Here is a 15,349-nt window from a genome sequence, read left to right as displayed (position 1 = left end):
TTACTCAGCGTTCCTGACGATAAGTGTTACTCTTAATCCCCTTCACCTGTTTCACCCATCCCATCTGATAACCACCAGTTTGTCATGAACCTGTTCTTATCAGTCGAAGGTAATTTTCTCTTTCATTTTTCTAAATGTATCCTCTGAGCCAATTAAAAATAAAAAAGCAAACACATTTGCCAGATTATTTTCCTTCAACCAGGACCATCATCTCTGAAATATTCAGGATTGCAATTTTAAAGTACTTTGTGAATCCTATTTTCCTCATAACTCCCCTCAAATATTGGTTACTTTTCCTCATAAGTATTCTTAGGAACAGTGGCTATGACATCTAAAATATTTCTAAGACCCCAATCACATTAAAATGAGACATTGGAAGTTTTGTTTTTATTCACGTACTTGCCACCGTCTCAGATGGCATCATCGATGAACTTTAATTATACTTTTGGTGTCTCACATAATTTTGAATGGCCTGCCATTTTGGAAGCAGCAAACTAATCATGCTTGAAGAGTGGTAGATATTTTTTCAGGGATATCAGCTCCCATGATATCTTTAAATATTTCTGAAAAAGGAATTCACTGCTATGTCCGTGTTACAATCTAATACTAGGTATCAGACCCCAGAAGGTCTTGTTTCAAGATGGTTACTCACTCCTGTTACTTCCCTCTTCATTGTAGTATCAGATCTGATTGATCTAGATCTTTGGGTTGTGTAAATATTGAATTACTTGGGTCTCTGCCAAATGAATGTCATAAGTGGTCTGTTTAAGAAGAAAAAAATAGCTCTAAAGCTTGTATGCTGAGTCAACAGAGATCATTTAAAACCAAGAACTGACAATAGATTGGATAAAAATTTCTCGAAATAACCTTTTCATTCAAATTCAAATTCCAAATTTTTGAAAAACGTGTGTTATGGTATAGATTGTTTTGTTTATATCCAATGAAAACGGTTGGCAGTAGTTTGTTTTATGCAGCCAGTAAATGTTAAAAATGTCTGGAGAGATAACATGAGAATAAATGCCATCACGTACGGACTTCTGCATAATGAAATATGTATGTGAAGGTAGTTTTGTAAAGGCCTGGGCACCATTCCTAGGGTACTAGGAAACTCAGCCACTGTCATGAGCCAGCTAACAGTTTTTGGTTGTGCTAGTGGGCCAATCCCTATGGACGTTACCTCATTAAATGTTCAATAAATGTTATTTCTTTTTCCCTATCCTTTTCCATCTTCTGTTATGGATGAACATATGTAAGTGCCCTCTGAAGATCTTTCTTTGGCTTTTGTGAATCTTCAAACCATGTTGTAGTCTGTCTCGGTTAGTTAATACAAAGTTGTTTCTATTCCTTGTCGGAAGACAAACTGACCATGTTCCACTTTCCGGGAGGACAGTATGTAACACAGGTTTTTTTCTTACAGGTTGTGGGACTGGAAAGTATCTTAAAGTGAACAGCCAGGTGTATACCCTGGGCTGTGACTACTGCGGGCCATTGGTAGAGATTGCCCGGAGTAGAGGATGTGAAGTCATGGTATGTGACAACCTTCATCTCCCCTTTAGGGACCAGGGCTTCGATGCCATCATCTCCATAGGAGGTAAGGCAGCCTGGTCACACATTCCCTCTTCACCAGGACAATAACATTACATGAATGGTGGAGGCCATTCTCACAACTCAACATTCATTCTTTGTAGAAACGTCAGTGTGATTCATTTCATCTAATTTTTAAAAATATTTCAACTGGATCATTTGACTAATCCCAAATGTACATAAGGTGCTACATAGGATTGTTTTCACTAGTTAAACCTTCAAACTGGTACTGTGTTCTGATGACTCATTCCAATTTCTTTTACTTATGAGTGAGAAAGTATTAGAGGAATTTTAGTCATCGAAATATCTCATACTGTTATACTGAAATGGAGCCAGGCTCTCCCAATGCGAAGTAGAACTTTAGAAGTCTTATTACCTACTTCAGGTCATGACTGTGTCCTTTATTAGCAGAACACTGTAAAACTCATGCACTGAATGTCACCTGGCAGGATGTGTCATCCAATCTGCTACTCACTGGTGCATGAGGGCACCGGGGAAGATGGCCCCACCCGGTCCCGGACTACATTAGTTTTACATCACTCGGCTCTCTTACTGCCAGAGATTGTTCATACTCCAGGGAATATGTTCCTGATATTTTCCCAACAAGTGTGCCCCATAAAAACACACAGTCCACAAATGAAAAGAAACAACAAAGACCTGTGCCTGAAATATACACAGATATGGCTCATTTTACTCAATACATGTAATCCTGAAACTTAGACTTTTAGTCCCATTGAAACGTGCTAGGGAACCTTGCACCAAGTTCTTTTGCAAAGAGGAAAATCTTTTGCAAAGCAAAGGATTTGCTCCAATACACTTAAAATTAATCTATTTGACTATAGATAACACACAAAGCAAGGTGATCCTATATAAAGCTGACTAGATAAAAACTGGGAGATAAAAATTCACGAGGAGACTGCTCTCTCCTGAAGGAAATGAGGACTTAATCTATTCAACAACAGATGGGGACTATATCTTTGCACAGTGAGGGGATGCAGGCCTGGAGGCCACAGCCTTGAAACTAGTCAGGACTGGCAGGAGGTGGTTGCCGTGGAAACCTGCGGTAGGCCAGCCCTACTTAGTTGCAGTTGAAACGGTCAAGTCCATTTTGGGCATAAACATTATGAGGAGGGAGTCTTGTTACACCAAGAAACTCATTAAAGTGTTTTGAATCTTTAGTGGAAAGAAAGCTTTTGGGTTGGACATTCCACCTAAAGAATGAGAAATCGGGGAGAGGTCAGAGAAGTGTGTTCTTTGTTGTGTTCCTTTACATTAGTTTCAGAGGGTAAATGTTCGTTTACATGAGTTTCAAGGCTGTGCCATGAGCCACTGTGGCGGGCACGGGGATAGCGCCCGGCTGTCCGACTTCTGGCAAATGCTCCATGTGTACATGGTTAGGTGCTTCTCTGCTTCCAGCTTAAGTCTCCTGCTTTGTCCGCGGAAGAAATGCAACATACCTGGTTGCCGTCTTCTGAAGAAAAATGCTTCCTTAGGTGGAAACACACCATGTATTTTTCGGAACTGTAACTGTATTAATGTGACGTGGTCGTTTTCAGTGAGGTTTCACATTTAGAACTATATTATGAACAATTTTGATAGTCTGTCTTATGTCCATACATATTTACTTCCCTATTTAGAATTTTTATGCTGGCACTTTTGCTAATCTCAGCATGAAGAAATATACATATAAAGAGACATGCTTTTTCCATGACTCCTAATAATAATTTGAGAGGTCAGCACCGTATCTAATTATACATTCCACATGTTTTTCTGACAGCTTGGAGAAAGAAACACTCTTTCCACTTAGTTTGAGAATAGCTTGACAATTCTATGAAAATTTAGCAATATATTACAACAGTGCCAATCGACTACTTATTTTATGCCAGTCATTCTCGGCATGGGGTTTTGGTGCCCCTTTCACCCTTGGGGGACACTTGTCAATGTCTGGAGACATTTTTGGCTGGCTCAACTGGATGTGTGTACAACCTCCTGTCATCTAGTGGCTGGCCCCCTGCAACAAAGAATTATCTAGCCCACAATGTCAGTAGTGTTGAGGTTGCAAAACTCTGCTTTACGCTTTCAGTTAAAGGAGACCTGCACATTGGAAAAGTTAAATGACAGCATATCATAAAATATCAAGAATTAACAAGACTTTAAAGATGATCTTCTGTAACTTCCCATCGAATTCTAGAATCCAGTACTTGAATTCAACCTACCTATTTTTCTGGGGTCTTAGCAGGAACATGTGGCTATAGTATACATAAATTGACCAGTATTTTTTTAAGTTCGTTTGTTTGTTTGTTTATTTATTTATTTATTTATTTTGAGAGAGAGAGAGAGAGAGGAAGAGAGAGAGCAAGCAGGGAAGGGGCACAGAGAGGGAGAGACAGAATCCTCAACAGTCTCTGTGCTGTCAGCACACAGCACAAAGCCTGAACTCACGAACTGTGAGATCATGACCTGAGCCGAGATCAAGAGTCAGACACTTAACCGACTGAGCCACCCAGGTGCCCCTATTGAATACTATTTTTGCCTTTAAGTTGTGATTATGCTTTTTAAACAAAAGGGGATTCTTTTTTTTAGCCTTTAAAAACTCAATATAGTCTCTGGGAATGCAAGCTGGTGCAGCCATTCTGGAAAACAGTAGGGAGGTTCCTCAAAAAACTAAAAATAGAACCACCCTACCACCCCGCAATTGCACTACTAGGTATTTATCCAAGGGATAAAGGTGTGCTGTTTCAAAGGGACACATGCACCCCCATGTTTATACCAGCACTATCAACAATAACCAAAGTATGGAAAGAGCCCAAATGTCCGTCAATGGATGAATGGATAAAGAAGATGTGGTGTATGTGTGTGTGTATATGTGTGTGTGTGTGTGTGTGTGTGTGTGTGTACACAGACACACACACACACACACACACACACACACAATGGAGTATTACTCAGCAATCAAAAAGAATGAAATCTTGCCATTTGCAACTACGTGGATGGAACTGGAGGGATTATGCTAAGTGAAATTTGTCAGAGAAAGACAAATGTCATGTGACTTCAATCATATGAGGACTTTAAGAGACAAAACAGATGAACATAAGGGAAGGGAAGCAAAAATAATATAAAAACAGGGAGGGGGACAAAACATAAGAGACTCTTAAATACAGAGAACAAACTGAGGGTTACTGGAGGGGTTGTGGGAGGGGGGATGGGCTCAATGGGTAGGGGCACTAAGGAATCTGCTCCTGAAATCATTGTTGCACTATATGCTAATTTGGATGTAAATTTAAAAAAAATTAAAATAAAAAAAACTCAATATAGTTTCCTGACATTTATAATTCATAAAAATGCATCTTCACATCCCATTTCAGTTACATTTATAATCTTTTTACATAGAATATATAGATGCATATATAATACATTTTTTATATAATGAAGAAATCTTCATTTGTAAAGTTTTTCAAAAAAAAATTGGCCTAAAAGTTACTTAGTATTACATGTTAAATATAAATATAAAACAATATAAAAGATTCAGGTATTTCCTGGGTGATATTATGCTATTAAAGTTAATCATAACATAACAGATGTTTAAGGAACTATTATGTATAAAAACTTTCTTCCTTTAAAAAAAGACTTCTTTTGAAGCCCAGAATTCTAAAATGTTGAAGACATAGGAATCTGCTAAAAAGAGATTACTATATTAAAGTGGTCCTATTTTAATTTTTTTTTCTTTTTTGGCCCCCAAAAGGAACGCAGTCAACTGTCATTATTCACAGTAATTATATTCTATGAAGTCTCCTCGAACAGTTAATTAGCGAATACGGAGCCATTGCTCCCAGGGGAAATAAAGGACTAAGTTCCTGTGAGCCTCTCGTCGCTGCATTTTTTGTCAACTGATTTGTACACAACCTTATTTTACATGTATTTCCGTTTAAAGACAATTTATTCAATTTTGAACTCCTGGCAACAGCCCGAACGAAGCTCATCTAACAAGACGTACCCTAGCCTTCTCACACTCAGGAACCCCACACAGCATTTAAGCACTATGCTCAGGGATCATTTTAAACAGCGAAATCACCAACAAAAAGCACTAAATGCAAAGACCATGGCACTAAACAGGCCACCAAAGGACACTTGTTGACAGGGAGAAAGCCAAAACAGGCAAGTAGAGGTCGCCTTGTTCAGCCTTAGATGGAAACACGCACATTGGGAGCTCTGTGCCACCACACGCATGTCAAGAAATGACCAGGAAAACACTGAGAGTGCTGTTTTGGGGGCTACAAATACATTTTGTCAAGTAGCAAAATTTGCAAATATGGAATTTGCAGATAACAAGGGATGACCATATGTAGAAAATACACCCATAGACATTCTGGAGTGGATTAGGTGCAAGTCATGGGAGATATTCACGGCCATGAATAGTCATAGATATGAACATTAGGATCATCCTACGTCTGTCCTCACCTCTGTGCCTCCTTTTAGCTCAGTGACCAAGACTCTGCCTCTAGAAATGTAAGCTTTCAAATTAACCATTAAAAAGGGCTCTCTGGTGGGGCGTCTGGGTGGCTCAGTCAGACAGGCGTCCAACTTGGACTCAAGTCATGATTTCACGGTTCCTGAGTTCAAGCCCTGCGTTGGGCTCTGTACTGACAACTCAGAACCTACAGCCTGCTTTGGATTCTGTGGCTCTCTCTCTCTGCCCCTATCCTACTCGTGTTCTCTCTCTCTCTCTGTCAATAATAAACAAACAGTAAAAAAAAGTGGCGGCTCTTTGGGAATTGGAGTGAGGAACAGTCTGAGGCCTAGCAAAGTCAAGTGATTGGTCAAAGATCACAAGGTGAGTTGCTGTCAGATCTAGGATAAAATATGCTGGCGTCCTGTTCGTCCAACCCATTTTCGCGTCATCGTACGTCTGGCTTCTCACGCCTCTGCATGGCAGGACAGTGGATGCCAGGGCATGTGTGCTGTGTGAGACTGTGGGGACGAAAACCTGATTGGTAACAAGACCGCGTGTGCCTGTTGACTGATCTTCCTTTGACAGCTTTCTCTATATAAGAATCTCATTTCAGATATTTACCATCTCTCTGTGGCAGGTAAACTAGAGATGTATTTGCCTAACACCACCGCTGCCCGCTGGACCATGGTGAGGGTTTCAGGAACCCTCCTATCCTCTATCTCTCGTCTTACTACTCATACCTGAGCATAGTGTCCAGACCTCCCTTGGGACTAACTTCCTTCCTGAGACACGGGGTAGGCCTTACCCCTCCATGTGGAAAAACAATCTGATTTTTTCTCTTGACATAGTACTGGGATTGGACTCCTCTCAGAACTCATAGACTGGCACTTTCCACACACTGTTTGATGAAAACACGCCTAATATTTTCATCATTAGATTGGATAAAGACAGTCTTACTTGAATTCCACTTTAACTTTGCAGGGATTGGAAGAAAAACAATGACCTCTATATGTTGATTTTTAAAAACACATCCACAGCCACTTTATATTAATATTTAAAAAAATAATAAGCAATCATTTGGACTTTTGCTAGGCTGGCTTATCTTTGCATTATCTAAGTAAGAAGACAATCTTTAGCATTTTTCTCCACTTCTATTTGCTGTATTAATTTTATTAACATTGATTAGTGGTGTTAATCTTTTGGTGCATAAGAAGTACCAATTATTTGTTAAAGAATTATCTCATAGTCTTCCACTGGGAACACTTACCTAACAGTGCTCCCATGAAAATTTCCTTAATTCACATTGGTCATCCTTCTACTTAACAAATTCATAGGATTCAGGAACTGGAAGGATTTGGAACTTACAATTTATCTATGTATTTAGACAAATTTTTTTAATGTTTATTTATTTTTGAGAGAGAGAGACAAAGAGCAGAGCACAAGCAGGGGAGGGGCAGAGAGAGAGAGGGAGACACAGAATCTGAAGTAGGCTCTGTCTGGGCTCTGAGCTGTCAGCACAGAGTCGGACGCCGGGCTTGAACCCGCGAACCATGAGATCGTGACCTGAGCTGAAGTTGGATGCTTAACCAACTGAGCCACAGAGGCGCCTCCACATTATTTAAGTGTCTTATTATAGATGAACAAACTTGAAATCCATATACGTTACATAATTACCTAAGATTGTGTAGTAAGTATAGGAGCCAAAGATAAGAATTCTATCTCCCCTTAAACAAGGCTTTGCTATACCCACCATGTGCCCTGCCCTGTAGGAAATAAAGAGGTTTTATTGTGTGTTGAAATTGCATTGTATGAAATTGCATTACATGTAAAAAGTAGCGTATAAATTTGAGAGTTTCTGTATGTGTATACACACTGAAGTCTCGTTTCTTCTTTTTCAGTCATCCATCATTTTTCTACAAAACAGAGAAGAATCAGAGCAATAAAAGAAATGGCCAGGGTCTTAGTTCCTGGAGGCCAGCTGATGATTTATGTTTGGGCCATGGAACAAAAGAACCGGCACTTTGAGAAGCAAGATGTGCTTGTCCCGTGGAACAGGGCCTTATGCTCCCAGCTCTTCTCAGACTCCAGCCAGCCTGGGAGAAAACAGCAGTGTGGACATCCGGAAAGAAGCCATCCCTACCATCCTCCTTGTTCTGTCTGTAGCTGCTCTGTTTGTTTTAAAGAGCAAGGTCATTCCAAACGGTCCCACAGCATGGACTATGAACCAATGATGGCCAGAGCCTGTTGTGCAAGTATCTCTGAGGAAGGAGAGGAAGAAAATGGATTCTATAACACATTCGGAAAGTCTTTTCGTTCCTGGTTTTTCTCTAGGTCTTTGGATGAATCAACTCTGAGGAAGCAAGTTGAGAGAGTGAGGCCCCTGAAAACTACCGAGGCTTGGGCCAATAGCACTATATCGATCCAGCCTTCCAGACACTCCAGTTTAGACTTAGATCGCCAAGAGCCATTGTCAACAAGAGAGCAAACTTCAGATGAAGATGTGTTTGTGGAGACTTCGCAAAAACAGTTGGAGTGGCTGAGAGCACCAGCCACAAAGAAACATCTGCGTGGAGGCCAGCAAAGAGACGTTAGGAGAAACGGAGATGGGAATTTTCTGGAAAGCACCAACACCAATGCGAATCGTGTGAATGCAGGTGATGTAGAAGAAGGCGACCCTTCTAGTAAAATACTGAGAAGGATTTCTGCAGTCGACTCCACAGATTCCAACCCAGATGCCACAATGTCTGTCGAAGAACAACAGCCCGACGTTTTGGATTCCAGAGCCTTGATGCGCTATTACCATGTGTTTCGAGAGGGCGAGCTCTACGGCCTGCTGAAGGAGAACGTGTCGGAGCTGCATGTTCTGAGCTCCGGGAACGATCATGGCAACTGGTGTATCATTGCCGAGAAAAAGGACAACTGCGATTGACCAGATCATGTTGGACAGTTCCTCCAAAAGATGGACCATGGTCTTTTCACAGGGTTTGGTATGGTTACCTGAATTTGCATCCAACTTTATTATTTTTAATGCATTTTTACTTTGCTTTGTAGAGATGATGACTTGATCATCTTTTAAATATTTGGATGAACACAGAGCCTGGCATGTAAAGCATTTGACAAAGGGTATTCATAAATTATTAATATAAAAGAAGCAGCAGTATAAAATGAACTTCAATATGGTGAGGATTTTCTTTTCCCTGAAAGGCGAAGTTATGATAAAGATACACGTGTATCATTTTTCAGTATTACACGCAGATTCTGAGAGACAATTCTGGTTGTTGTCTTTTTTTTTTTTTTTTTTTTTAATTACTATTGAAGTAGAGTCAACTTACGACATACTAGTTTCAGGTGTACAACATAGTGATTTGACAATTCTGTACAAGATTCTCTTTTTAAGTATACCTTTTTAGAACAGCATTTTTATAATGAAGGGGGGTAATTTCTGCTTCTCTGGTTATACTTTAGACCTGTCTGCAAGATAACAGGTAAACCTTTTCCGTGGCATGCATGTAAATTGAATGAGGTGATAAATTATTTTGTTGCCAAGGCCTTCCTCATACTTCAGAAAAGCCAGAGATGGTAGAGAGAGACAAGTTGTTATGAGGGCTTTTCTAAATGGTAAGCAAACTTGCTTCCAAATACGTAAATGACAAGGCTTTCAGTGTTGCTCAGAAGGTTTTTAAAGGCACCGTCAGCAGGTAGGGAGTGCTATGTGTAGGTATCAGAAGTTGTTGCAAGTACCCCAGTGGTATCTTTCTGACCTTATTCGAAGCAGGAATGTCTACTTAGGATAAGACCAAGATTGACTAAGGAGCTTTCATCTAGAATGATGCTTTTCTTATGAACTGAAGGAATACTTAGGAAATGAGAATCTGGTTGAAGCGGTTTTATTTTGGCTCTCAATATAAATAGATGGTTAAGGGGCAAGTTTTTGTCCTTGACAGAGGATCTGTTGTTGGATTTTTAAAAATCTGGGCATTTATCTTACTGCAAGCCACATTTTATTAGCCATATTAGGGATTTAGGCAGAATTAAGTCCTACGAATGAAAGGCTGCGTTTCTGACACTCTGTAGACAAACAGATTAGATGTTGTATGGTCACTACGCCTGTTCAGATTTAACCTTGGGTCTGTTTAAGTCCATGGGGGATCAGGAGACAGATATAATCAGGAGTCGACATTTGACAGAAGCCTTTTTAATTTATGGACCTCTGTAATCCTGGACAAAAATCCAATTCTTGTTTTGTATAACATTTCATCTGTCTTGGGTTCTTCTTCCTGCAGTGATTGTGCTCCATCTTGAAATACGATGCCACTTTCAAAGAAGCGTAAGGGATTATTTTTAATGTTTATCTGAAAATGACTGATGTATAGAACTCTCTTTTGGCTCTAAAATAAGACCACATCATCACCTTTTGGGTTGGTGAGGTTGTCTGGTAGAAATGACACGTGAGATTTGTATTGTTCAGTGCACAGTCTGCATTGGAGGGGCAATGAAAACAGACCTAGAAGTGGGATATAAATTAATTTCGTGTCTTCCATTAAATTAGGACATTAAACATGAGTATAAGCGGTTTTCTTGGTAGAAAGAAAATCTTCTCAGAGTTGGAGAAGTTCTTACAACGAAGGCTTGATGGCCTTTTTATTATGAGTGGATTTTTCCTCTCCCTGAAGCTTGTTGTCACATGCATCTTTAATCCCAGGCTTCTGCTAGAAATCTGCTTGAAGTCCTCTCTTTCTGGTGGTAGTGTGCCACTTATACAGAACCCGGTTTATCAGAGTGCACCAAAAAAGCTTTGCGCTAACCTGTGTGAGCGACCACCTACGCATACACCCTTCTTTACGTAAGAGGATTCTCTAGAATGGTTCTTGAGAAAGAGTTTCACATAATTTTGACAGGACTGTAAATAAGAAGCCACTTAATAATAGCAATCTTTCGTTCTTCATCTGCTGAGCACAAGAATTCTATGCATCCAGACATTATCTTGTATGCAAATACTGAACTCTGTGGCTGATAACCTCTCTTTGGTATATTCATGTGAAAAGCACTCTTAACTCTAACTTCTGCATTTGGAGATATATACATATATGTTGTTGAAGAGCCAAGCTAATGTAAATATCATAATCATTTAAAAATCTTGCTCTTCATTAAGGATTGTCCTCCAAAGGAAATACAAGTCATAAGCAAGTGTAAGCATACACAGTTTACTTATGAGTGTTCAGTCTGCCTTAACTTGCTTAATTATAAATTTTGCTGCTCTACCTGAAGTAATATGAAAACTTGGATGCCATTATTAATACTGTATCAGTTTCTTTCCTGTTCACTGACGGCCCTACAGAGTCCCACTATCTGAGGTAACCGGAAATGTCTGGGAGATTACCGGAAGGTTCTTCCTTCAACACCTCTGCTGGCTTACTGATGCCTCGCTGACCTATTTAAGGATTACATGCAAACAGGCAAATGATTTGGGGTAAACTGCATTAACATGAGGGAAAGAATGCAATCAAAATATCATTATAGTGGGAATCATGCGTGTGACCTATGTAAATTATTTTTTAAATTGTCACTAGAGTGTCATGTAACTACCAAACCATGCGACGACTATCTCAGATTATCTTATTGGTCTGGTCTTCCTTACTTATCACACTGTTCTGTGCAGGATGGTGTATGATTCTTATGTCTAGTTTTCCCTTCTGTTTCTTCCAAATTCTAGATGTCAGTCAAGAATTCCTCTGTATTTTAACTGACCATCAATTGAATGGGCAAAACTTGGAGGTAATCCAGAGAGAAAACAATTCACATGCAAATCATCCAGGAACATTAATGTCATTGCCTATTAATGGCCACACAAAAAAATAAGCACTGATTTTTTTTTTTCAAAATAAAAATAAATGGGTTTGGAGGAGGACAGAGGGACTACTTGAGTTGTTGAACTTGGTCGGGAGCTGTGAGCACTTAGTTTGGAAGGGATGGAGGCATGGAGGTCTAACTACTGGCCAAGCAGACGCATCCTAGGAAATACAAATCAGGGCAGGCCTGAGCTTTTCTCTGCTATCGTGTAGAAAATATGAAATGATAACTATAAGAGCAGCTAACTTTTCCTAAAATCTAACAATTATTTTATCTGTAATCCTCACCACAGCCCTCTGAGATAAATATACTTATGGTTTCCATCTTGCAGATAAGGAAAACTGAAGCATAAAGAAATTAATTGCCTAGTATCACATGCGTAGTTAGTATCATACATCTAGTAAGCGGCAGGGTTGAGATTCAAAAGCAGGTAGGCTGGCTCCCAGCCTGAGCTCGCAAGCACAACACCATATACGCCCAGTCATGGTCAAGGCAGATTGTAAGAGCCTTTCAAGGTAAATGTGATTAACCTCTTTACAAATGAACTTCAGCAGAGTTAAGCAATGATTTCACAGTTACACAATAATTCGACAGCAATCCCTTACATAGTTCCCCCACCTTTACACTTATTTTTTTCATTTGTGAGTCTGTTTCAATTTGATTTTAATTAAAAAAAAAAAGTCTTTGGTCACAAAATGCTCTGTGATCACGTCTCTTCAACTCTTCCCACCCTTCAATCACTGCATTACTGTTTTTCCATTTATAGGTCAGAAAAGGGAGGCTATTCAGGGAGGCTCCTTTTATTTGTTGACTGCACCCTGCTCTGTGCCAGATACACGGGATATAAGGCAGTGCAGGTCAGGTAGGTGTGTTGAGTATACGCAGGGCATTAAAATTAAGTGACCTGAAAGTGCCAGGCTGGAACAGTTTTGTGTCTGTTGTATACCTACGACCACGTTGTACTGCTTAGTTGAACTAATATATGAAACCCCCTCTTAAAGAATCACCACGCGTATCAGCATATGTAAGGCCTACCCTAAAGTAATCGTGGACTTAACGGAGCTTGCCCTTGGCACATGAATATCCTCCAACACAAGCATTCTGAGAAGCATATTTAAGAAAATAATGTGTCCGACAGAAAAAAAATGCAGACTCCTTCGGATAGTATCCAGGCTCTTTGTAAACTGCCAACTATTTTTCAGCCTGATCTCCTGCGGTCGCACCCACTTTTTTCTGTTCTGCAATCTGCTGCTTTAAACAACCTCTTTATTAGAAATTATATGACGACAAGTAATTAACGCATCCCCTAGATATAAACTTGGATTTCACATGCCATCATTGTAATCCTTCTCCAAAGAAAAATGCGTGGCATGGGCCTCACTCCACCGATTCAAAGGGCATATGAGGTAAGTGTTATCACACACCCATCCAGCAGATGGAAAAACCATGGGAGCAGAAAGGCGTTACAGCGGCTTCCGCAGACCCCAAACCAGAATGTTCCCCTCCTCTTTTCCCAGCCTTGACTCAAAACTATGATTACCGGTTTTTCACTGTACACACTCCCTATCAATTGTCCACAGAACTGGAGCAGGGACATTTGAAAAGACCTCTCACCAACCAAGAACGGAAATTACAATGCAGATAGAAAGCACTCAGGCATGGCATGGAAACACACACACACACACACACACACAGAAACCTAAGAGAGCTGATCGAAGAGAAAATACTGATTTGTCCTATTTTTGATTCCCCAAAAATTGGGTCCCCCAATATGGGATGCATTAGTAGGAACGTCAATCCTTTCATATTCTGTCCCCCTCTGGATGCAAGTCTTCCTCAGGTGACTAGGCACCTTGATGGCCTATCTGGGTGGGATTAGGGCTAACATGCCATCCATATGCCCAATCTGATGGGTCACTTGTGAGAACCGATTGTCAAACTGGATCCCTCATTTGGCAAATAAATACATATTTTGTCTCTTCTTCCACTGCAGCTGGGAAAAATAAAGCTTACCTCAACCCAATTAATTCGTAGTTAATCCGTATGAAACAATCTATTTTCTCCACGCGAAACTGCTTTTCTCTGGAGACTACCCCCACATAGAAAAGACGGTGGGTTACCACGGTTAACCTGTCTCCAGGGTCACTGAAGAAGTGACATTTATATTTACACTCACCCTGCAAGGAATTTGGTTGAATGACCAGCATTTCTGTAATGAGCTAACCATACCACTTCCATCAGATTTTCTAGTAACGTAGGTAGAGGGACTCCATTAGGGAAGGACTCACTCCATTCTGAAGGCTCACTAGCGTCACTCTAGTGGAGGTCTGAGAAAACTACACATGTGAAAACTGACCCATTTTCTTTAGATGTTCTTCTAAGTATGTGTTCTGTAAATGTATGTGTATACATATTTAGTGTTAGTTGTCAATAGTGACCAAGAAAAAGTAGTCCTCGTACTTGTTGAAACATTAAATTATCAATTACCATAGAAATGCATTTCATTAATGGACTTTTTTGGTTTCAGGGAAATTGAAAAATAATTGTTAAATATGGCTGTGCTTCTTCTGATGTTGGCATGTCTATTTGTATCAAAAGTGCAAAAACTTTTTTTCCTACAGTTAAAATTTAGGTTTTCCCAGAAGCAGCTAGCAATAGTTTTACAAGCACAAACTGATGTAAAATATCTTGACTGTTGTAATAATCTGAAGATCTTTTATTTGCATTAACCAATGATGTTTAGAATTTTTTTTGAAATCATTATTTAAAACGGTGTAATTTGTATGCCTATGACATATATTAGGCAGTTTAAATTATGTGTAAGGGTACTTTTAAAAACTGTTACTAGATGACCAAAATTTTGCCTTTTATCTCCACTCTGAGTGTGACTGGACAGGCCTTGTCCCCCGTCAACTCAGCTAGCCGCCTCTCCTTATACTTCAAAAGAATCGGGCAGATTCGTATTTGAATTCTATTATTGTCCAAAGGAAGCGACACGAACCATTTAATAAGAGATGGTCTTGAAAGGGTCAGTAAAAGAATATCATTGACTAAAAAACCATCTTTTAAGATGAATAAAAATGTGTTAGACTATCCCAAAGCGTGTGTGGAAACATGGTATCAATATCGAAATAACTTGATTTTTTACCTTCTCGGAAGGCCGGCACCTTCACTGCCCCACGCCACCTGCAGGCTGCCAGCTCCTTCTCGGAGTCAGTTGTGAAGTAACAGGGCTCTGTGCCCGCCACTGCTGTGGCCCTAACGCAGCTTGGCGGGGGTGCGTTCTAGCAGCATATGGTGCCCTGGCTGGGCGGGGGCGCAAGCCTGACCACCTCCCATTCCTCCCATTCTCTGGGACAGGATGGAAGAAGCTACATTTCCCTGAGCATCAGTTTGCCCCTCATGGTGGCTGCTCAGAGGCAAACCTATAAAGTCCTGAGAACAAAATACACTCTGTGCCAAACT

At 40.1% G+C, this 15,349-nt stretch overlaps 1 protein-coding gene across 6 annotated transcripts in view; it reads left to right on the top strand.

Moving 5' to 3' along the window:
- TRMT9B (tRNA methyltransferase 9B (putative)) overlaps nt 1-14,977 on the top strand; it is a 73,203-nt gene extending 58,226 nt beyond the window's left edge. For 5 of the 6 annotated variants that reach the window (XM_019466780.2, XM_019466782.2, XM_019466783.2 and 2 more), the window contains exons 4-5: nt 1,418-1,591; nt 7,933-14,977. In XM_019466780.2, coding sequence (XP_019322325.2) covers nt 1,418-1,591; nt 7,933-8,963 — 1,205 coding nt within the window. In that variant the 3' untranslated portion in view covers nt 8,964-14,977. Of the gene's footprint in view, nt 1-1,417; nt 1,592-7,932 lie in introns of those variants that run through there. The other variant, XM_019466784.2, reaches the window with a different exon arrangement.
- Nucleotides 14,978-15,349: the final 372 nt, after the last annotated feature.

The sequence above is a fragment of the Panthera pardus genome, unplaced genomic scaffold (genome assembly GCF_024362965.1).
Source record: "Panthera pardus isolate Hobbes unplaced genomic scaffold, ASM2436296v1 HiC_scaffold_13, whole genome shotgun sequence".
Classification (NCBI taxonomy): Eukaryota; Metazoa; Chordata; class Mammalia; order Carnivora; family Felidae; genus Panthera; species Panthera pardus.
This window is presented reverse-complemented; position numbering and strand designations above follow the sequence as displayed.